Genomic DNA, 22,934 nt, shown 5'->3' with positions numbered 1-22,934 from the left:
GAGCGTAACACATGGTGAGCCTGACGCAAGCCCTCGATGAACTATTCCTTAGTTGTTGGGCTTTTCACATGCGGTGTTTCCTGTCAACTCCCGTTAGGTCCTGCAACCCTGCAAAGTCGGTATAATAATACCCACGTTTACAGCGGAGGAGGGCGTGAGCTGGAGAGCTTACTGACTTATCAACGCCCTCCAGCCCGCAACAGGAGCGTGTGCGCTCAATCACTGCATCGTGCCCGACTCTGAGACTCCATGGACTGCAGCCCACCAGGCTGCTCCATCCATGGGATTTGCCAGGCAAGAATTCTAGAGTGGGGTGCAATGCCCTTCTCCAGGGGATCTTCCTGACCCAAGGATCAAGCTTGACTCTCCTGTATTGACACGTGCGTTCTTTACCACTGAGCCCCCAGGGAAGCCCTGAAAATGAGGGAAACCGGCACAGGCTGATTCTCTCAGGCTCGGCCCTTGTCGCAAGCCTCCTGGCCCCAGCCATGTGGCGGGTGCTAACCCCGCCTGCAGACCTTCTGTGCTGACCTTGCCCTCCAGGCGCCCCTCCTCCTGGTGCTCTAGTCAGCAGCCCTGGCGGGGAGCCAGGCTGCCCTCCCCCACACCGCACCCCACCCCCGCCAAGGTACGCCTGCTGAGGCTCTCAGCTCTCCCTCCCTGCCCCAAGGCAGCTGTGTCTTCTGCTCCAGACTCAAGTCCTGGAGGCTGGCACCCAGGGCCATTTGAGCTGGACAAGTGAGACGCAGCCGTGGTGGGAATTTCAGAAAGTAAAAGCCCCCACCACAGGCTTCTGGTGCTCAGTTTTACCCTTCTAGCCTTTCCCCACGGGGACACACAGTATATTTCATAAAAAATGAGGTCATACTGCACAACTCTGATTTGATTTTTCCACCAGCTTTTTGCAGCCATCCTTGTATGTCCTTAAATGCTCTTCTGTAGCTTGACTGAGGTCTGTTCAGAGAGCTGAAGAGAGAACCATGTCATGTCCAGCGCTGAGCCCAGAGCTCTGCAGACAGGGACTGGCCCCACCGTGTCGGGGGGCAGGGCAGCAGCCAGGATGGCCGCTGTGCGGGGTTGCTCAGACCAGCCGTCCACGCGGCCCGGGAGCAGCCTGGCCCGAAGGCAGGTGCTTTCGAGGTCACCGAGGACGCAGAGCGGCCCTTTCCAGGTGCCCCAGGCTCCCAGGTGCCTTGGCTTCCTTCCAGCCTGTGAAGCTGGCTGAGGTTCTTTCTGTGCAGAGGGAGGGAGGGAGCCCCACGCCCCGTCCGGCCCAGCCAACCAGCAGTCACCACCAAGTCTGCGGCCAGATCACAGCCAGCCTCCAGACGCCCGGTGCCCCTCAGCACCACGCCCAGCCCTCCGACCTGTGAAGACGCAGCGTGTTGTGCCTATTCTCCGTCCCGTGCGTGTCCCCCTGTGAGCGCACTCAGCCTGCGTGCAGGGTCCTCCCGTGTGGTCCAGGTGCCCACCGCCCCGTCACTGCCGTGCAGTGTCCCGTCCCGTGAACGGATGACTGACTCTCCCCCTCGCCAGCCTGGGCACTCCAGGGACCTGGTGTGGGCCCTTTCGTGTCGCGCTGCTCTTAAGGGTCTCCTGAGCTCCTGTGCGTTTCTGTTGGGCGAGTCCTGCGTGTACCTGGATCCAGGCTGGGCGTGTGTTCATCTTTTGGGGGCGCCACATGTGTCGGGGTGAGGGCTAGGCCTGGAGCTGGGGGCCTACACCTGCCGACACCCCAGCTACTTCCTGTTTTCTGACCCGTGGGTGTGCAGCCGCGTCTAGGGCTGGGCTTTGAGTTGCCCGCCGGGCGTGGAGTCAGAGCCTTTCCGCCCGCCCCTGGCCATTCCAGGCCTCCTCCCCTGACCGCGGGACAGTCCTCTGTGCTGGCCCCTTGGGAGCAGAGGCGTGGTCTTCCTTGCACACCCGCTCTGCTGGCAGAATCACGGTGTTCCCAGGAGAGGCCGGGGGAGCAGAGAACTTCTCTGGGACCTAGGTCCTCGGATCCCTGGCGTCTGGAGGGGCCTGAGGCAGGTGGGCACTGCAGCCCACACGGCACAAAACCCTGGCCCCAGAGGCTTGTTTGGAAACTTCAGTCAAACCTGTCGTGTCCCTTTGCTCTGCTTCTCTCAGTTATTTTTCAGTTCAGTTCAGTTCAGTCGCCCAGTCGTGTCCGACTCTTTGCAACCCCATGAACCGCAGCACGCCAGGCCTCCCTGTCCATCACCATCTCCTGGAGTTCACTCAGACTCGCGTCCACTGAGTCAGTGATGCCGTCCAGCGATGCTCTTTAAAAACAAGCTCTAGGTTTTTTGGTGAACTCGGGCAGCAAGGTGTCTCAGGGGAGAGAGAGGAGAGGGACGAGGGACTCCAGGGAGCATCAGCTCCGTGACCGCCTGACAGGCAGTGTGGCCACCTACTTGCTGGTCCCTGCGGACACTTTAAAGCAGGCTGTGAGTTTCTACAAAGGCAGGCGCCAAGCGAGGGGAGAGGTGCCATGCAGCGCAGTGACCACGTGCGGGAGAATTCATTAAGAGGAAAGCAAGGAGGGAACTCCTTAGAGGTCCAGCCCTTAGGCCTCCACTTCCACTGCCGGGGGCAGTCCTTGGTCGAGGAACAAAGACCCTGCGTGCCCCGTGGCCCGGCCAAGAAAAGAGAATTAGAATTCAGAAGCACTGAAGTCTGGGTCCTGGTCACTCCCTTCTGGAATGTCCCTGGACGTGACTCTGGCCCTGGGCCAGCTCCCGGGGTTCTTCAGCTTCTTTCCTCCAAGTGCAAAGCTTCCCGGAGACCAGGAGGTGGAGGAGGAGGGAGTCGAGGAGGAGGAGGACCGTCACTCCTCACTGCACGGGAGCGTGAGGCCTGGGAGCCTCTGAAGCCTCACCCCCGCCCGAGCCAAGGACTCAAGCACAAGTGATTCATTACAGGGGCGCCTGCCCCGGAGAGAGAGAGAGGCCAGGTGGGGGGAGCGAGCAGGTGAGGCCCCGGCTCGGAGCTCAGAGGACACCGGGGGTGTGGGCGGCTCTCAGACCCTGCACCCCACACCGGGGGTGCTCTGAGCCCTTTCCCTTTTAACATTCAACACAGGAATTCCAGGCTCTTCTCAGAAATTTCCTCCCTTTCAGGGAGGGGCTGGAGCCAGAGTCGAGGCCACCCTGCTTCCCAGGAAGCTTCTGACAGACCCTGGGAGGCCAAGCTGGCCAGGTTGGAGACAGAGTCCAGGAGGGTGGGAGGAAGCCCGCGCGCACACCTGTGGCTGTCGGGCCCGCCAGCTGCTCCAGCTCACAGGTGAGGAGACGGGGCTCAGAGTCAACAAACATCGGCGACAGAGTCACCGCCTGCGCACCGCTGCCCGCCTGCAGTGCCCTTCGCGGCCTCCCCTGGGCACCTGGCTGCTGACTGCCCGGATGCCCTGCGGCCTATTCTTAGCCCCAGGAGCAAAACACACTTTGAGGTCTGGATCTGACCAGATGGCCCCGAGGCCACCTGTCTTCGGCGTCTGGAAGGTGTGTTGCCCTGGACCCCTTTGGAACTGCAAGTTGGTAGGAGAGAAGGCAGAGCTGCCGCGGGCTCTTCCTGGCCACGGGGTGTCTTGACGTGTTCTCAGGTCCCCACAGATCCCCAGAAAGTCTTAACATCTGTTTTTCCACTTTGGTGATCTAAGCATTAATTATAGCGTGTTCTTGGTTGGCACTTCGTAACTGAGTAGGACCTGACCCGTGCGCTTATGATCCAGTGTCGCTGAGCGAAAGTCAGGACGTGACAGGCAGCAAAGGTTTGGCGCTAGGTCAGCGAGGCAGGGAGTGGAGACAGTCGTCTGCGGAGCAGGCAACACGGCCAGCAGACGGCTGAGGTGTAGACGAAGGGGCTTGCAACACAAAAGCACAGTAAAAGTGCAGCAAAGTTTGTTATAAAAGGGATTTTTAAGGGAGATGTCTTAAGAATTGTATCTGGGGGTATGCTGTTATACTATTTAGTGCATCAAAGAGGTGGGCTGATGATGAAAGATCTGATCATAATTAAAGGGAAAATAATGACAAGAACAGAGACTTAAGTGATGGTCCATCATGTTCAAAATTCTTTTTTTTTAAATTTTTTCAAAATTCTTATAAAAGAAGATCATAAGAGTAGGAAACACCTCCAAAGCATCTATTACCAAACCTGGCCTCTGATTTTTGTGTCTCTTTAACTCTGGTAATATTTTTTTTCTTAAAATCTCCTTTGATTACACCAACTTCGGTTTGGTTTATATTTGCAAGGCATGTCTTTTCCCATTCGCTTACTTTCAACCTTTCCCTGTATTTAAAGTGGTTTGTTTGGAAACAGCGTATAGTTGGTTTTTTTTTTTTAAGGAAAATTAGCTGCCTGTTTGTGTTTGGCTGTGCCGGGCCTTCATTGCTGCCCAGGGGCTCTCTCGTTGCAGCGCACAGCCCTCAGGCTGGGGTCAGCAGCTGCAGCCCTAGAGCTTCGGCTGCACCGCGGCACATGGGATCTTCCCAGACCAGGGATCGGACCCATCTCCCCTGCACGGGCAGGCGGCTTCGTACTCACTGCGCCACCAGGGAAGTCCCATGTGTTTTTTTTTTTCTAAGTTTAGTATGACAGTCTCTGTCTTTTCATTGGAGAGTTTTGCCCATTTACACTTGAAAGTGAAAGTTGAAGTTGCTCAGTCGTGTCTGACGCTTTGTGACCCCGTGGACTATGCAGTCCATGGAGTTCTCCAGGCCAGAACATTGGGGCGGGTAGCCTTTCCCTTCTCCAGGGGATCTTCCCAAGCTAGGGATCAGACCGGGGTTTCCTGCATTGTAAGCAGATTCTTTACCAGCTGAGCCATCTTTAACGTAACGTGAAGTGCAGTTGGGTTTAAGCCCTCCATGTTGCTGTCCCCTCCATGTTGCTGTCCCCTCCATATTGCTGTCCCCTCCATATTGCTGTTCCCTCCATGTTGCTGTTCCCACCATATTGCTGTCCCCTCCATCTTGCTGTTCCCTCCATCTTGCTGTCCCCTCCATATTGCTGTCCCCTCCATATTGCTGTCCCCTCCATATTGCTGTTCCCTCCATGTTGCTGTTCCCACCATATTGCTGTCCCCTCCATCTTGCTGTTCCCACCATGTTGCTGTCCCCACCATGTTGCTGTCCCCTCCATCTTGCTGTCCCCTCCGTGTTGCTGTCCCCTCCGTGTTGCTGTCCCCTCCGTGTTGCTGTCCCCTCCGTGTTGCTGTCCCCTCCATGTTGCTGTCCCCTCCATGTTGCTGTCCCCTCCATGTTGCTGTCCGCTCCATGTTGCTGTCCCCTCCATGTTGCTGTCCCCTCCATGTTGCTGTCCCCACCATGTTGCTGTCCCCTCCATGTTGCTGTCCCCTCCATGTTGCTGTCCCCTCCATGTTGCTGTCCCCACCATGTTGCTGTCCCCTCCATCTTGCTGTCCCCTCCATCTTGCTGTCCCCTCCATGTTGCTGTTCCCTCCATGTTGCTGTTCCCTCCATATGCTGTCCCTTCCATATGCTGTCTGCTTTTCATTTGTCCTATTTGTTTCTCCTTCCTCTTCCCCTTGTTTGCCTTTTAAAAATATTGAGTATTTTTTCCATTTTCCTCTTTTACCATATTATATGTTCTAGGACCCTGGGACCATATTCTGTTTTAGAGAAAAACTGAAACATATGTCCTGACATGTTTGCGCATTTTCCCTGTAGTTGCAGTGGACGCCGAGTAGCTGACTCTAACTCTGTGTGACTGCTGGGGGTGGTGGCTGAGGGGACATCGGGGCGGGGGGCAGAGACCGAGGCGGGTGGCGGGAGGGGGGCAGGGCAGGACAAGGAGGGGTGCAAGCAGCCATGTCCGTGGGCACAGGGATGCTCGGGAGTCCCTGACTCGGGCCTGTTCCCACACAGCTGCCAGACGCCATCCTGCCGCACCTGCCTTCCTGCCTCAGACCCTCACCTGAGCCGGCTGTCTCTTGACTTGTGTTGCGGGCACGTCCAGGCCAAGTCCACACAGCTGGCGGACTGCCAGCCGGCAGGTGGGCAGGCTGCTCCTGTCCGTCTCCTCCTCTGCCCTTGCGAGTGCAGGTTGGAACCCCCCCAGGTTACTAGGAGAACAGCCAGCTGCTGGAGAGCCAGGGGCTCAGAGCGTCCCGGAGGCGAGAGAGTCCGGGCCGGGGGACAGTAGCGAACACGGTGCCTTCTGTGTGTCTGCTGGGCTCCAGGAGCCTTACAAGTATCAGTTCTGTCCTCATCACAACAGAAAGGAATTGGTGTGGTTATTTTTTATCCCACTTTGAAAAGCGGCAGAGAGGCTAGGAGCTTGCCCAGGGCAGATGGCGATTCCCAGCAGCTCTGGGGTTAGATCCGGGCGATTTTAACTCCCTGCAGCCACAGACACAGCTTCTGCCCACTGCGGCTGCAGACGCAGGAGAGGCCTTCACCTGCCTTCTCCCCATCCCTCACCCCAGGCTCTCACTCTGCAGTCTCTCTCTCTGCATCCACGCTTGCTGTGTCTCCTGCGGCTTTTGCAGGATGAGTTATGACACCTCGCAACAGAACACTCAGGTGTGATGGCCAAGATAAACTGAGAGGAGAATTCAACAACGTTCAGTGTAAGGTTGCGTTGTATGTGAAAACACCTCATCAGCACGTGTGAGAAATGCTGCTAGATTGGGCCCCTGCTTCTCTTTCTATGTCGGAAACGCGGCCTCCTGATCCTGAGGCTGAAGTTCAGAGGGCACCCTGACCTCTGCTGCTCTGCCTTGTGTCACGGAACCAGCCTAGAGACCTTGGTCATCTCGCAAGAACTCAGCCACAGTCAGCATGACTCACGGCCTCAGAGCCTGTTTAACTGAAGGAGACCTGACAACCGGAAAACAAATCAAGCCTGGGTTCTGTGCCCTTGCGTCTGGCTTTCCTGTTTCATGAATTACGCAATTTAGTCTTGAGCCTGTTTTCGCGGCAGTTTTGTATAATTTGATATGCAAAAAACACCACGAGAAAACTGTACAGGGTGAGTCTGCCAACTAACTTGTACATCAAGAAGTTAGCGTAATAACCTTAATAGCCTTAAGACAGCATCCTGAGCTCAATGTTCAGCGACTCATTTAACCCACCTGTTATCAGGGTGTCGCTCGGAATGTCTTCTATTATGCATTTCTCCTCTCGTTCCCCCGCGTGGAAGTAAAAAGCAGTTGAAAGCGAAAAACAAAAGCTCAACAGAAACGCCGCCTTGTGCATTTCTGCTGCTTTAGCCGCCCCTGTTCTGCTCTGGAAACGGATCGACTGCAGGCGGTGCTGCCTGCGGAGTGTCTGTATTTCACTGGTTTGTTCTTTGTAAATTGATTTCTGTGAGAAGTGGCACGTGGTGGCTGCACCTGGGCAGGTGATTGCAAGTCCCAGGCAGCCCCAGGGCCGCGCTCAGTTCGACATCAGAATTCCTTGGCACCTGTTAGTTTTAAGGATTTTGAAGTGCTCCGAGGGAATGAAAGGCAGTGAGGCCAAGGGGCAGGCCGAGGAGGACTCCCCAGAGCGCCACACCCAACGCATGCCCAGTGGCGGCCTGAGCTGTGCAGCAGTGTCGTTTCCGCTTGCCGGGAGGTCGGGGAGGGAGGCTGGTGAGCGCGCAGGGTGGAGGAAGACGCAGGTGCTGAAGGGAGAGCTTCCCGCCTGGGGCTTCAGTCCTCACCTCCAAGGATCCGCTTCCTCACTAAAACAGTCAGTCACCCGGTGTGACTTCCTACATCTCGGCTCCGCAGCCGATGTTTTCCCTTTTCTTTTTTTGCAGAAGTTTATTCCCAGGTGGCCCTAGTGCTAAAGAGCCCACCTGCTAATGCGAGAGGCAAGAGACGCAGGAGGCGTGCGTTCAGTCCCTGAGCTGGGAAGGTCCCCTGGAGGAGGAAATGCAGCCTGGTCCAGCCCTCTTGCCTGGAGAATCCCACGCACAGTGGAGCCTCGCAGGCCACAGGCGACGGGATCGCAGAGTTGGACATAACTGAGCAACTTAGCGCAACACATTCTTAAACATACACTAGGTTCCAAGACGACACTTCATTGTAGCTATAGGCAGCAACAGATGTTATGGCAGGGAATCCAGATGTTTAAAGAGGCATGGAACCAAGGGTCATGAGGCTCAAAGCACAGCTCACTCTTTGCCAGGTTTCTGAATTCCGCCTGGGGCTGGGGGCCTTTCTCCGCCGCCCACGCTGTCAGCTCCTGAGTGTCTCCGGCACTTGCCTCCTTCCTCCTCGCCTTCCATCCGCCTCCCCGGCTTGCTTTTGGGGCTGCCTCAGGGGCTGCTTCTGGCCACCTTCGCAGCCGACTGGCGCGCCTGCTGCCCTTCCCCAGACCCTGCCCAGCGTTCTCTTTCTTTGTCTTTGGTTTTGAGGGGTTATAGACGCGAGAAGTTGCAGAAACAGTCCCATCCCCTGAGCCCCCAGCGGTGACCTCTTCCACGGCCAGGGGATGGCACTGCCCCCAGGAGACGGGACTCCAGCCTTGGCAGAGTGCGCTGCACTGCGACTATGGGCTCACCCGCGGGATCTCACCCGCTTCTGCACACACGCATTGTTTGTTAAAAATGCGAGTATATCATCGAAAGAACACATCACGTACGTATGAGCACTTGAAACCAGGAGAAACGGGAGGAAACGCAGCGTTGCTTTTGGGTTAAGAGACAGGTCCTGTGATGGGGTTGTTTCTCTGACGGGCCTTTGAGCCGTGAGAACGCCGGCCGCTGGCCGGCAGCAGGCCCCCTTCTGTCCGGCGGGGCGGGGCGGCTCTCTCCGCAGCGCAGAGTGCAGGTGAGGCCCTGGCTCCGCACCAGGCACGCAGGGGCCTCCAGGAGGAGGTGCGCGCGGCTGGGCGGGGTGCACGCGGGCCTGGTGCGGGCTGCAGCTGCTGAGCACAGGTCCTCCGCAGCATCTCCACCATGACCGGCCCCGGCCCTCCCGGCCCTGGGGCCCGTCCTCGCCTGTGCTCAGGGACCATGCTGGGTGCTCCCTGCCGGCCTCCGCAGCACCCCGGCCCCTCCCGGGCCTTTGTCTCAGTCTGTTTGGGCCGTTACAGCTGAACACCACAGACGCTGGTTTCTCACGGTCCTGGAGGCTGATGGTGTCTGGTGAGGGCCTGCTTCCATCCACAGATGGCTGCCCTCGCACCGGGTCTTCACACGGCAGGAGGGACGAGGGAGCTCTGAGGGGCGTCCAGTGACGGCAGTGGTCCCAGCTGAAACCTCCCAGGGTCCCGTCCTGATACCATCACTGGGGCCGTTGGGATTCTAGCATACAGATTCAGACCGTAGCAGCCACCAGGCTGTCCCTCTGAGAAGTGCTACAGGGGGTGTCCACAATCTGACACGGGCCTGTGAACAGCACTACAGGGGGTGTCGGGCGGGTGAACAGCGCTACAGGGGGTGTTCAGAGCCTGACACGGGCCTGTGAACAGCGCTACAAGGGGGGTGACCACAGCCTGACACGGGCCTGTGAACAGCACTACTACAGGGGGTGACCACAGCCTGACACGGGCCTGTGAACAGCGCAAGGGGGTGACCACAGCCTGAACACGGGCCTGTGAACAGCGCTACAGGGGGTGACCACAGCCTGAACACGGGCCTGTGAACAGCGAAACGGGGTGACCAGCCTGACACGGGCCTGTGAACAGCGCACAGGGGGTGCAGGGGGCCTGGACACGGGGGCCTGTGAACAGCCCTCACCGCCCCCCCCCCCCCCCCCTGAACACGGGCTGTGAACAGCGAACGGTGTGACCACAGCCTGAACACGGGCCTGTGAACAGGCACTACAGGGGGTGTCGGCCTGCCGGCCTGTGAACAGCGCTACAGGGGGGGGGTGACCACAGCCTGAACACGGGCCTGTGAACAGCGCTACAGGGGGTGACCACAGCCTGAACACGGGCCTGTGAACAGCGAAACGGGGTGACCACAGCCTGAACACGGGCCGGTGAACAGCGCTACAGGGGGTGCTCACAGCCTGAACACAGGCCTGCGGACAGCACTACAGAGGGGGTCCACAGCCTGACACGGGCCGGTCTGGGCTGCCCCGTCCACACATGCCTTCTCTGAGACTGAGGCGGCTCAGTCTCCTCACCCGCAGGGCTGGGGTGATAGTAGTCTCTGCCTCCTGGGGCTCTGTAAAGCCCACGTGATACCGGTGTGACGTGCTTAGAGTAGGACCCCTGGGTTGTGGGGACCCTCCAGAATGTCTGCTGTTACTGTGCCACAGCCTGACCCCTGGAAGACTGATCCCAACGAGGCACCTCTACTCCAACCCCTTGCACTTCCCCCGAACTTTCATTATGGAATTTCAAGCACATAAAACCAGGGAACTGTGTAATGAGCCCCAATCTCATTTCATTTAACCAACACATGCACACTCACACTTTCCCTGGAGTATTTTAAAGCAGATTCTAGATCCGAGGTTGGTCACCACATCAGTTTTCAATGGCATCTTGGACCAGTGGGATGCTGCTGCCCTGTGGACTAGCTCTGAGGGCAAGGATTGACTCCTAGACGCTCCACCCGATCTGGGCCGAGAACCACATTGGGAGGAACAGGCGCGGGCGTCCTGTTGCCTAGCAATGCAGGCCAAGATACTCGCGGTCCTGCTGAGGTCACGGTGTACAAGCCTTTTCATATGCTGCTGAATTCAGTTTGCAAATGTTTTGCTGATGATTTTGCATCAGTGCTCATAAAAGACATTCATGTGTAGTTTCCCCGTAGCGCCCTTGTTTGGTTTCGGTTCAGGGTAATGCCTCAAATAATGAGTCAGGAAGTGTCCCTGCCTCTTAAGTGTTTATGAAAAGTTTGAGAAGGGTTGATATTAGTTCCTCATTAAATGTTTCATGGAATTCACAGGTGAAGCTATTAGGTCCAGTTTCTTTGTTGAGAGATTTATTATTGGTTTTAGTACTGACTCAATTTCCTTACTAGTTATATTTCTAGTCTTATTTTCTATTTCTGCGTGATCCAGTCCTGGGAGGGTTTGTATTTCCAGGAATTCGTCCATTTCAACGGGACCATCTGACCTGTCTGTGTGCGGCTGCTCGCGTACTCTTGTGCTCCTTTCTCTTCTGCATGTGGATTTTGACGTTCCGGCTTCCATCCCTGACTTTGGTAAGCTCAGTCTCCTGTCTCTTTTCTTCCGTCTGGGTGAAGGTTTGTCAGTTTTGCTGATGTTTTCAAAAAGTAAGCTTTCGGTTTCATTGGTTTTCTTTGCTGTTTCTCTGTTCTCGGTTCTGTTTATCTCGGCTCTAATCTTTATTATTTCCTTCCTTCTGCTAGCCTTGCGCGTAGTTCTTTCTTCTTTTTCTAGTTCCTTAGATTTTAAAGACATGTTGTTGACTTGACATCTTTCCTATTTTAAATGTGTTTATAGCTGTGTGTGTGTGTCCGACTCTTGTGGCCCTGTGGCTGTAGCCCACCAGGCTCCTCTGTTCATGGAGTTCTCCAGAGAAGAAATACTGGAGTGGGCTGCCGTCTCCTTCTCCAGGGGTCCTCCCAGCGCAGGGGCCGGGCCCGCGTTTCCTGCCTCTTCCGCACTGGCACGCAGACTCTACCCCTCGCGGGCTGGGGAAGCCCTGTCTCCAGCTGCAGTTTCCCGCGTCAGCCCCGCGTTCAGCGCATTCCGAGGTTTGGGGTGCTGTATTTCATTTCCAACTTCCCTGGTGGCTCAGTGGTAAAGAATCCGCCTGCAACGCAGGAGATGTGGGTTCGATCCCTGGGTCAGGAGGATCCCCTGGAGGAGGGCATAACATCCCACTCCAATATTCTTGCCTAGAGAATCCCACGGACAGAGGAGCCTGGCGGGCTGCAGTCCATAAGATCGCAACAGCTGCACACGACTGAGTGACTGACACACTCACACACACACACACACACACGTGGCCTGACGCGTGGTCTCGTCTGTGAAGCGCCTTGTGTGCATTTGAGGAGACTGTGTGTGTGTGTGGTCGGGAGAGCGTTCTTGTAGCTCCGTGAGACCCAGCTTGCTGTGTTGGTTAAGTCCTCTGTTTCCTTGCTTTCTCTCTGACTGGTCGTTCTGCCCATTATTGTGAGTGGGATACTGAAGTCTCCGTCTGTTATTGTCAAGCTCTGTCTTCCCTCAGTTTTCCCTGTCTTTGCTTCATATATTCTTGATGTCTTGTTGTTAGGCGTGTAAATGTGTGTAGCTTACTTCCTTGCTGTATTGAAAGCTTTGTTAGTATTTAACGTCCTTTGTTTCCCATAACTATTTTTCATTTAAGGCCTCTCTTGTGTGTGATGCTGGCACAGCCACCCTTGCTCTCTCTTGGTTCCCATTTGCACGAGTGTCTTTCTGTCCTTTCAATTTCAATTTCTCTGAGTCTTTGGATTTAAAGTGAGTCTCTTGCAGACAAAATATAGTTGGGTCATGTGTTTCTATCCATTCTGCCAGTGTCTGTCTTTTGATTAGAACATTTAATCCATTTCCACATAAAGTAATGGCTGATAGAGAGGAACTTCTGTCATTGTGCTGAGCAAAGACTTTCCAAGGACCCAGAGGAGGGGGAGAGATCGCTTATACAGGGGTGTTTGTGGGAAAGACAGCAATTTCTCAACAGTAACAAGGGAGTCAGAAGGCAGCCCAAGAGAGCTTCTAACATACTGAGAGCAACGAGCTGGCAACCCAGAGTCGTGACCTCAATACCATCTTTCAAGAATGAGGGCTTAGATACATTTTCAGATCGACAACAGTTGAGAGACTTTAGCACCAAGGGACTTTAAAAGACGTGCTTCAGCACCAAAGTGTCTCCTAGCTCTGTCTGCTGAAAAGGCTTAAAGGCAACAGCAGCCCAGTAGAAAACACTTTTTACACCAGGCTTTCATATGAAGAAACTAATGCTATTCTGCCCAACAGACGCGAGAGTTGAAAGACAGTGGAAGATGGCGCAGCAGGAAACACTTGGCAGGTGAGAATTTGTCTCCCAGCTGGACAACAGCCGCAGGGACAGAATCCCCTAATGTGACAGTCTGGACACTCTGGAGTCTTCTGGAGGCTTGCAGCTTCCCGGGGAAGCCTTGAATGGCAACATGTAGTTAACTCGGGTCAATCTGAACTCTCAGTGGGTAGCGGCTACCCAGCCCTCAACCCTGAGTCACTAGATGGGGGCCACACACCTGCTACTTGGCACCCTACACACAGCTTACAGGGACCGGGGTGGCACGAAAGACCTGTACAGACATTGGAGCCGGACATCCTGGAGCGTGAAGTCGAGCCTTAGGAAGAAGCACACGAACAAAGCTAGTGGAGGGGATGGAATTCCAGCTGAGCTACTTCAAATGCTGAAAGACGATGCTGTGAAAGTGCTGCACTCAATATGCCAGCAAGTTTGGAAGACTCAGCAGTGGCAGCAGGACAGGAAAAGGTCAGTTTTCATTCCAGTCCCAAAGAAAGGCAATGCCAAAGAACGCTCGAACTACCGCACAATTGCACTCATCTCACACGCTAGTAAAGTAATGCTCAAAATTTTCCAAGCCAGACTTCAGCAATACGTGAACCATGAACTTCCTGATGTTCAAGCTGGTTTTAGAAAAGGCAGAGGAACCAGAGATCAAATTGCCAACATCTGCTGGATCATGGAAAAAGCAAGAGAGTTCCAGAAAAACATTTATTTCTGCTTTATTGACTATGCCAAAGCCTTTGACTGTGTGGATCACAATAAACTGTGGAAAATTCTGAAAGAGATGGGAATACCAGACCATCTGACCTGCCTCTTGAGAAATCTGTATGCAGGTCAAGAAGCAACAGTTAAAACCAGAAACTGGTTCCAAATTGGGAAAGGAGTACGTCAAGGCTGTATACTGTCACCCTGCTTATTTAACTTATATGCAGAGTACATCATGAGAAAGGCTGGGCTGGATGAAGCACCAACTGGAATCAAGATTACCGGGAGAAATATCAGTCACCTCAGATATGCAGATGACACCATCCTTATGGCAGAAAGTGAAGAAGAACTAAAGAGCCTCTTGATGAAAGTGAAAGAGGAGAGTGAAAAAGCTGGCTTAAAACGAACATTCAAAAAACCAAGATCGTGGCATCTGGTCCCATCACTTCATGGCAAAACAATAGAAACAGTGACAGACTTTCTTTTCTTGGGCTCCAAAATCACTTCAGATGGTGGCTGCAGCCATGAAATTAAAATATGCTCGCTCCTTGGAAGAAAAGCTATGACCAACCTAGTCAGCATATTAAAAAGCAGAGATGTTACTTTGCTGACAAAGGTCTGTCTAGTCAAAGCTCTGGTTTTCCCAGTGGCCATGTATGGATTGAGAGCTGCAGCGTTAAGGCAGAGCCCCGAAGAATTGATGCTTCTGAACCGTGGTGTGGAGAAGACTCTTGAGAGCCCCTTGGACTGCAAGGAGATCCAACCAGTCCATCCTAAAGGAGATCAGCCCTGAATACTCACTGGAAGAACTGATGCTGAAGCTGAAGCGCCAATACTTTGCCCACCTGATGCGAAGAGCTGACTCATTTGAAAGGACCCTAGTGTTTGGAAAGATTGAAGGTGGGAGGAAAGGGAAATGACAGAGGATGAGATGGTTGGATGGCATCACCGACTCGATGGACATGAGTTTGAGTGAACTCCGGGATTGGTGATGGACAGGGAGGCCTGGCGTGCTGCAGTCCATGGGGTCACAAAGAGTCGGACACGACTGAGCGACTGAACTGAACTGAGCTGAGCAGATACTGGGGACTGTGCTCTCCTCGCCGCTGCTTCTAATAACAGGAGCAGACAAACAGGTGGGTGGCCATCGTTGCTGCGCCTCCGCCATTGTTGGGATGCTCTCCCCCTCCGGCTGAAGTGACTTCCGGGGATCTAAAAGGGCAGCAGCCTCCCCGGCGCTTCGTGTTTGGCTTTTTGCCCCGATGGACGTGGGTCGCTTTCATCCCTTTGTCCTCTGAGGCACGTTGCGCTTTCTGTTTCTGAAGATCCCTTTTATTTCAGCCAGCTCTACAGCTTTCTCAGTCTTCCTCTAAACGTCGTCTCTTCCCCATCATCCCAATTCTGTCTGTCAGAGTTTGATGTAAAACATTTTATAGCTTGTCATCTACATCCCCGATCTTTTTGAATATTCTGTCTCTTTGTGTTTCTGTTTATAGGACCCACGGGACCACGTGTGCTGCCTTCTGGGTGATGCACCTTCCAGTTCACCGGTCCTTTCTCCAGCTGTGCCCAGCTCAGCTGTCCAACCTGCTGGGGCCTGTCATCCCGCACGACCCCTCTTTTCCAGGGTTACCTGTTTGCTTCTCACTATCCCTGCTGACTGGCCATGTTAATGACTTGCTTTCTTGTTTACCTGGTGGTTTTGAGTTGCACTCACAGCTTCGTTTTGATTAGGAAGCTTTCGACAGGTTAGTTTCTCCTCTTCCCTCATTCAAGGGTCGCTGCCAACCTTGGGAGTTCAGCTCAGTGCAGGCGGGTCTCCCCGCCCCTGCTGCTGACTGGAGCTGAGCCGCAGCCCTGTGGGACTCACGCTCACTCCATCCGGCCTCGCCGCAGCCCTCTCTGCTCCAGGCCCAGGTCCCTTTCTTGTGTGCTTATTTTTGGAAGTAGGGAAGGAGGTGGGAGTAGCCCCACCTCTTATGAAAAAGGCAGTGTCTCAGTAGTGTGTCCCTCCGGAGTTGGGGTCTGGCTGTACAGCGGGAATGAAGAAGTCTCCTCAGGCTGAGGGATGGACCCGGTGCCCAAGGCAGGCGTCTGGGTTTTGCCCTCCAAACATCCTTTTCTGTGGCTTCAGTGGAGTTTCACTGGGAGGAGAGTTCGACCTGTTCAGCCATCGGCTCGGAAGGAGGACCCCTCCCGTCACCCCTCAGAGTCCAGCCCCGGTGCCCGCGCTGCCCGCCCACCCGCACCAGCTGCTTGCTGTCTCAGGACCCCCCTTCCCCAGCAGTGGACATTCTGGCCACTCCTGCCTCCTTCGCAGCAGGCTGGCCCTGGGTCCTGCCACCCACTGGGCCCAGCCAGCAGCTCTGTGTCAGGACAAAACAGAGGAGGAGAGTCAAGCTCCCTGTCCACTCCAAGGTGACCCCGCGCCGCCCCTGTGCCTCAGGGCGCTGGCCGGGAGCCTGCTGCCCGCGGGAGGAACGTGTCTGCGCTCCTGCCTGCTGAGGGGCCTGGCCCGGCAGGTGCGGCACGGTGTGCAGGGGCGGCGGCGCCTGCCCGGGTTCTTCCTGAGCCCCTGGGGGTGTGGCAGCACCCCCCCCCCGGGGAGCGCCTCTGCCTTGCGCACGTGAGTCTCCTCCTGGAACTCGTGGCCTATCGAGGCGCTGGCTCGAGAGGGCTTCCTTCCCCAAGCCGGGTGGGCCGGGAGGAACGGGTCACAGGCGGCTGCTTTAACTCCGTCCCTGAGATCAGGGGCGATTTTGGGGACAGAAATCTGTTGCGGAGAGGAAGGTGAGGGGTCTGAGGTCAAGTTCATTCACCGGAAGAGGTGTCAGCGAAGAGAGGCGCTGCCCCCGGAGGAGACGGGTCAGAGGGTGTAAGGGCGGGGCCTGGGGTCACAGGTCAGAGGATGTGAGGGTGGGGCCTGGGGGTCACACGTCAGAGGGTTTGAGGGCGGGGCCTGGAGGTCATAAGCACATGGGAGTTGCGGCTCAGAGGGTGTCAGGGCAGGGCCTGACCTCAGACAGGGCTGGGACAGGTCAATGGTAAGGCCTCAGGGCCACAGCCCGCCCCCCACCCCCCAGCACCACGAATTCAGGGGCCTCAGTGGTCGGAGGCCTGGGGGTGCAGCAGGCCTCAGGCTGCTGGTCCTTCAAGCTCCCCGTGTGTGTGTGTGTCCTGTCTGTGTGTGCTGTGCGTGTGCCGTGTGTGCCATGTATGTGCGTGTACCCTGGCGTATGTGCGATGTGTCTCCTGTGCAGATGTATGTGTGTGTACCCTGGTGTATGTGTGATGTGTGTGCCCTGTGTGGTGTGTAACCTGCATGTATGTGCACCGTGTGTGCCCTGTGTGTGGTGTGTGTGCAGCGTGTCCTGTGTGTGTCCTGTGTGTGTGCCATGTATGTGTGTGTACCCTGTGTGGATGTGCGATGTGTGTGTCCTGTGCGGATGTATGTGCGTGTAACCTGCATGTATGTGCGATGTGTGTGCAGCGTGTCCTGTGTGTGTCCTGTGTGTGCGCCATGTATGTGCGTGTACCCTGGTGTATGTGCACCGTGTGTGCCCTGTGTGTGGTGTGTGTGCAGCGTGTCCTGTGTGTGTGCGCCTGTGTGCGCAGCGGTCCCCGCTCATCCCTGCGGGGTGATAGCTGCTCCTGGGGAAAGGCCGGTGGCGCGTGCGCCCTGCCCGCCCCGCCCGCTCGCCCGCCCCGCCGGGGACACACGAGAGCGCGGCTGTGATGTGGGAGCCGCCGGTCTTTATTCTGGAGCTGGGACGGGACCCTGACGAGGCCGGTGGCCCGGGTCCCCGGGTCTGAGGTATTTCGCAGCCGGGCCGGGGCCAGTCCCTGCGCGGGGGGCGCGGGGGCGCGGGCGCCGGTGTCAGACGCAGTTGTCGGGGTCGCAGGGCGCCTCCTCCTCCAGGGCCGGGCAGGGCGCCCCGTGGTTGGCCGGCCGCACGCGCACGTAGCGCGTCCTGCTCTTGGCCCCCGGCCGCCCGCAGGGCCCGGCGCACAGCCCCCAGGACGACCACAGCGAGACCTCGCAGTCCAGCGGCGTCTCTGGGTCTGGGGGCGACAGGGGCGGTGAGCGGGGCGGGGCCGCGGGCGGGAGGGGTGCCCGCCTCCGGACGCGCTGAGGGCGGGCGCTTTCCTCGGCGCGCTGGGCAGCGGGCCCCCTAAAAGCCAGCGGGGCAACGGGCGGCGCTTCTGCCCTGAGACCCCCCATCCGCGCTGGGGGCGGGAGGAGGGGCGGGGAACCGCGCGCTGACGACCGCAGACCCGCGGGCTCTCCCCCGCCCGCTCCGCTGCTCGGGCGCCCATCCCTGGGGGAGCTGACCCGCCGCGACCCCACCCTCGCCCCTTCTCCGCGTCCGGCGCCGGCGCCGGGAAGACCTAGAGGGGCCCCCTGGGCGCGTCCTCCGGGTCAGCAGGGACACGGGGCGGGCACTGCGACCTCTCAGCACTCGCTCTGGGCAGTAGAAGCCTGAAGGGCCTTCAGCTGCTGGAAGCGTTGCGCGGTCTGCTCCTCAGCTTGGAGCTGAGGGCACCAGCTCCCAAACCTCTCAGAACCTGCTTCCCTCCAGATCCCCTCTGAAGTCAGGTACCCCCAGGGCCTGGGCGTCTGAGCGCCGAGCAGCCCCATCTGGTATGACCTGTCCTCCCGCCCCACGTGGCCCCCCAGAAGCCACCCCCAGAAGGCTGGGAATGGACGGATCGCCTCTCCAGGCTGTGCAGATTGGTGATCGGTACTCAAGTCTGGCGGTGGAGCTGAGCCCTGGAAGGGGGTTTGCCCCTGGGGTGCGCACATGGAGGCCGGGGCACCTCGGTGACAGTGGCAGCTGTCAGGTCACAGGCATTCCCCCTGGGGTCAGTCTGCGGGGCGGACACTTCCTTTCAAGGGTCTCTAAGGGTGGGAGGTCAGAGCTGGAGGCCCAGGACCAGGGGCTGTCCGAGCATCCGCTCCAGTGATGCCCACACCCAAGAGCCGCTCCTGTCCGCTTGGAGTGCCAGCGCCTGGCAGCGGGATCACGCGTGTGAAGGGTGGGGTGGGCACCACGCTCACCTGGAAGGCTGTCCACGATCTCGTTGCCCCCGGCCCCCAGGCCCAGGGCGGGCGGGCTGAAGGCCCTGGGGCTCTGCCGGAGCCGCACCAGCACCACTCTGGCGATGGGGGGCAGCGCCTTCAGCCTCGGGTAGTAGAAGGAGTTGGCGGGGTGGCTGGGAGAGGAGGCCGTGATCTGCAGGGGAGGGGCGAGTCGGAACCTGGGGCACACCGAACCTGGGGCACACCGAGGGGCCGGCCCCCGCCTCGGGCGTCCGTCCGCGGGCCTCCCGGGGAGCCTCCTGGGTCCCAGAGAGCCGCCGGCCCTCACCTCTGTCACCGTGTCCTGTGGGACGGTGGCAAAATTGGGAGACGAGAAAGTGAAGCCGCTGTCGGTCCCGGCATCGTAGGGGTACAGGTCCACGGCCACCTGCTCCCGCCAGCTGCCTCTGTCACACAGGTCCAGGCTGTCGACGCCCACGAACCAGTCGGGGCTGGGCACAATGCGGACCACGAAGGACACCTGCGGGCCGAGGGCTCAGCAGGGGCCCTGAGGACCCCGCCCGCCCCTCACCAGCAAGTGCTCAGCAGGGGCCCCCGAGGCCCCCGCCCGCCCACCACGCCGCCCCCTCACCAGCGAGTGCCTGGAGTGGGCCTCGAGCTCCGCGGACGTCTGCCCGGTGCCGCTGGGCACGGCGGGGGCGGAAAACACGCCGTGCACGCTTTGCAGCCGCTCCCCCGCTGCCTCCATCTCCCGCACCAGCGCCCAGGCCTCGCCCCTCTCCGCGAACTCGCGCAGCCCGTTGCTCACGTACTGGTCCTTCCGCCACAGGCTGTAGTCCGAGCTGTGCGCTGCCCCTGGGGGTGTTGCCGCCAGCCTGGGTGAGCGCCACCCCGGGGACGCCGTCCGGCCCCTCACCCCAGCATCCCGGGGGGTGCCACCCACCAGCCTAAGTGAGCGCCACCCCAGGGATGCCTCCTGGACCCTCAACCCAGCACCCGGGCGGGGGTGGGGGGTGGGGGGAAGCACCACCTCCCTGAGTGAGGAGCATCTCAGGGACGCCGTCTGCCCCCCAACCCCGGCTCCCTGGGGGTGTCTCTCACCCACACCAGTGAGCACCACCCTGGGGACGCTGTCAGGACCCTAAACCCAGCACCCTGGGAGGCACCGCCTGCCCGAGTGAGTGAGCACCACCCCGGGGACACCGTCCCGCCCTCCACCCCGGCACCTTGCTGTGTGATCCTGCCCCCCACGTCCCTGAAGCCTGGGCCCAGCTGCTGGTGCGCGGAAGACCTTAGCGAATATCTCTTGCAGTGAAGTGAGGGGTGAGGGTGTCCCCCGAACTGTGAAGTGTGGGGCCTCTGCTGAGTGACCAGCCCTTCGGTCCCCACGGGGCGCCCGGGGGCGGGGCGGGGCCTGCACTCACCCAGCAGGGACGACCACTGTGCGGGTGGGCGGAACAGCGGGTACTGCTTGGGGAAGGACGCCTGGCTCCACTTGCCCGTGAAGGTGACGCTGTACCTGGCCAGGGGCTGGGCCGTGCACGTGGGCTCTGCCCCCAGCGGCTGGCCGGCCACGCCGCCCAGCGAGGCCAGGAGGAAGGCCCAGAGGGCGGCCCCCCGGGGGAACACCGGACGCGGGGCTCCCATCACCTACGAGAAGGGGCACGTGTCACCCCCAGCCCCCGGCATGGGGCCCCCAGGACGCCAGGCACCTCCCTCTGAGTTTCCTCTCTGCCTTGGGCTGGGCCAGACCCCACGGCTGGAGTCCCAGGCCGTGTCACGTTACAGGAGCCCAGGGTGCTGGCAGGTCATGCCTGGCACGGGGCTCTCGCCGGCTCAGTGCCCTGGGGCTTTCCCCAGCGCTGCGCCTCTGGCGCTGCCGTCCCAGGGAACCCCGGGAACGGGAGGGTCGCTGGCCGGGCCTCAATGGAGGGGCCTCCCTGGGGGCGGGTACTGCCAGTTTCTGGGGGGCAGCGCCAGGCGGCCCTGGGGGCCGGGGGCCAGGAGGGCGTGCATACTCACCCAGCAGGAGGCGGAAGGGCTGGTGCTGGGCTGTGGGCAGCTGAAGTCCCAGCAAGAGCCCAGGGCTCCAATTTATGCCACAGACGGCCCCCCGGCCGGCCAATGAGGCCCCAGGCCCTGCACCGCGGCAGACGGGACGCGGGGAGAGAGCCGGACCTCCGTGCTGGCCTGGCTGCCCGCCGGCTCTGACGCGGAGCAGATGCCGCTCCAGCACTGAGCTCACTCCTCCCCTGGCGCCCGCCGTGCCGCACCCCTTCCTTTGTCTTCCCGCCCCCCCACTCCCCCACCCCCCCACCCCCCACCCCGTTCCCATCAGGCCTTCCCTGGTGCGTCCCTGCGGGGGGGTGGGGGCGGCCTGCCAAAGCCAGCGCAGAGGAGGGCTGGGCCAGGACCACGGGCGTGTGCTGCCTTCGGGACAGGGCGGGACGTGGGGGGCCGGGGTCAGGCCTGACGTCAGGCCCAGCGCTGCGGACACTCCCGGGGCAGGGGTGGGGGGGGCTCTGGGCTCAGTGGACACAGCTCCTTCCTGTGCACGGAGTGGCCAGGCCTCTGGACGCCATCCCTCCGGGGGCAGTGCGAGCCACGCGGCTGCCCTCCCCTAGGGGCCGGGAGGTGACCCCGGGGCCCCCCACTTTCCCCCAGGGGCTAAGACTCCCGGCGGGAGGGAATCGCCAGCGGGTCCTGGAGTTTGTCTCTGCTCCGCGTCAGGAAGACATTTCCAGAGCCCTCATCACGGGGCCGAACCGGAGGGCAGTGTGGGGGTCTCGCTCTTAGGAACCGCCCAGCAAGCTTCAAAGCTCAAAAGAAAACATTCTGAGTTTTGAAACCACGTTAATGTTTTACATACTCCAAAAACAGAGAGAGAAAAATAAACAGAATCACCCAGGATAGAACGCAAACAAAAACAGATAATCTAACCCGTATTTCAAGTAAGCGACCCCACCACGGGGGCGGCTGTGAACCCGACCTGTCCTCAGGCCTTGACAGCACCCAGGGCAGTGGCCTGCCACCCCTGGGCCTGGGGACCCTTTACGCTCTGAAAAGTCACCGAGACCCCCCCACAGTGACATCCATTGAGCTCAGCGTGTTTGAGATGCTCAAAGTGTTGGAGTGGAAAAGCTCAGAAGACTACTGACTCACTGAGAAGCAAGCCTGTTTCACGTTAGCAGAGCAGCGGTTTAGGAAACAGCTCTTTCAAAGAGAAAGCCGCTGGACGTACGGGTGCTTTTCTGCCGGGCTTCCTGGGAGACCGAGCCCGTCCGTGGGGTGTGTCGTGCTGGTTGACGTCCTCACAGAAAGGCCGGCCGTGCATGGACGCAGCTCGTCCCGTGGATGGGACGTCCCCACACCCTTCCAAACTCCCGCGGAATGGCAGAGGTGTCTCTGCTCACGCCCTGCCTTCAGGGAGGTGGTGGCTCGGGGTTGAGGAGGGAGGTGGAGGCAGCTGAGGCGCCAGGCCGTCTCGTGCGGGAAGTGAGGACGCACTCAGGCAGCCCCGGCCTGCTGTCGCCCAGGGGCTTCCCCTCTTTGCAGGCGGCTCCTCTCCCAGCCACCTGTCCACGGGGGCAGCCTCTGACTTACAGGAGTGGACCCTGGTCTCAGGTCCACCAAAGAACCAAGCAGTCACGGGACTGCTCCAGGCCCCCCGCACCCCGCCCCCGCCTCAGTGGGCGGCCCGTGGGGGAATGAAGTCTGGAGCCTGTTTGCTCAGGGCTCCCCCAGGGAGGGCGAGCAGGGAGCTCCTTCCTTCAGTGGTGGAGAGAACCCGAGAGAACCTGGGGTCCTGGGACACAGCGGGGCCCGGGAGGGTCGGTCCTCAGCCCTGTTCTGAGGGGCCCAGCTTACCCTGTGGGTCCCGGGTGCACAGCAGACGCTCTGACCCTCAGGCTCCTCCTCCGACCTCCCCTGGGGTCAGGCCTGGAACGCTCTTGGCAGCCCCTCAGACACAGGTTCCTCTGCACATAGCCCCACCCGCCCCGTACAGTCACCTGTCACTCAGCACGTGTCCAGTCCCCCCTGAGTCTCGGTGTCCCCCCCACCAGCCTCCCCTCCCCACAGGCCTCAGCATCAGAATCACAGGAGTGACCACAGCCATCGGACAGGGGTGGGGGCCTGGAGCACTTGGCAGCTGGGAGCACTCTGGAGCCCTCCGTCGTCGCGTGACTGCTTGGCTTTTGGTGGACACTGACACCAGGGTCCACTCCTGTAAGTCAGCCCATGTTGTCAGTCACTCCTGAGGTGGCTTCGGGG

General features: G+C 59.0%; 2 protein-coding genes across 2 annotated transcripts in view; both read right to left on the bottom strand.

Annotated features, from left to right (window-relative positions):
* Window positions 1-9,296, bottom strand: part of LOC102187580 (transmembrane emp24 domain-containing protein 11) — a 28,630-nt gene extending 19,334 nt beyond the window's left edge. The window contains exon 1 of the mRNA XM_005682009.3: window positions 7,099-9,296. Coding sequence (XP_005682066.2) covers window positions 7,099-7,222 — 124 coding nt within the window. The 5' untranslated portion in view covers window positions 7,223-9,296. The remainder of the gene's footprint in view (window positions 1-7,098) is intronic.
* On the bottom strand, window positions 17,355-20,933 carry SPON2 (spondin 2). Its single transcript, XM_018049875.1, has 6 exons — window positions 20,685-20,933; window positions 20,087-20,312; window positions 19,294-19,517; window positions 18,991-19,182; window positions 18,681-18,855; window positions 17,355-17,683 (listed from the first exon to the last, which is right to left on the bottom strand). The coding sequence occupies exons 2-6, from the start codon at window positions 20,307-20,309 to the stop codon at window positions 17,499-17,501; spliced, it is 999 nt and encodes a 332-aa protein (XP_017905364.1). The 5' UTR covers window positions 20,310-20,312; window positions 20,685-20,933; the 3' UTR covers window positions 17,355-17,498.

The sequence above is a fragment of the Capra hircus genome, chromosome 6 (genome assembly GCF_001704415.2).
Source record: "Capra hircus breed San Clemente chromosome 6, ASM170441v1, whole genome shotgun sequence".
NCBI lineage: Eukaryota > Metazoa > Chordata > Mammalia > Artiodactyla > Bovidae > Capra > Capra hircus.
The sequence above is the reverse complement of the archived record's forward strand: the minus strand, read 5'-3'. Positions and strand labels throughout refer to the sequence as shown.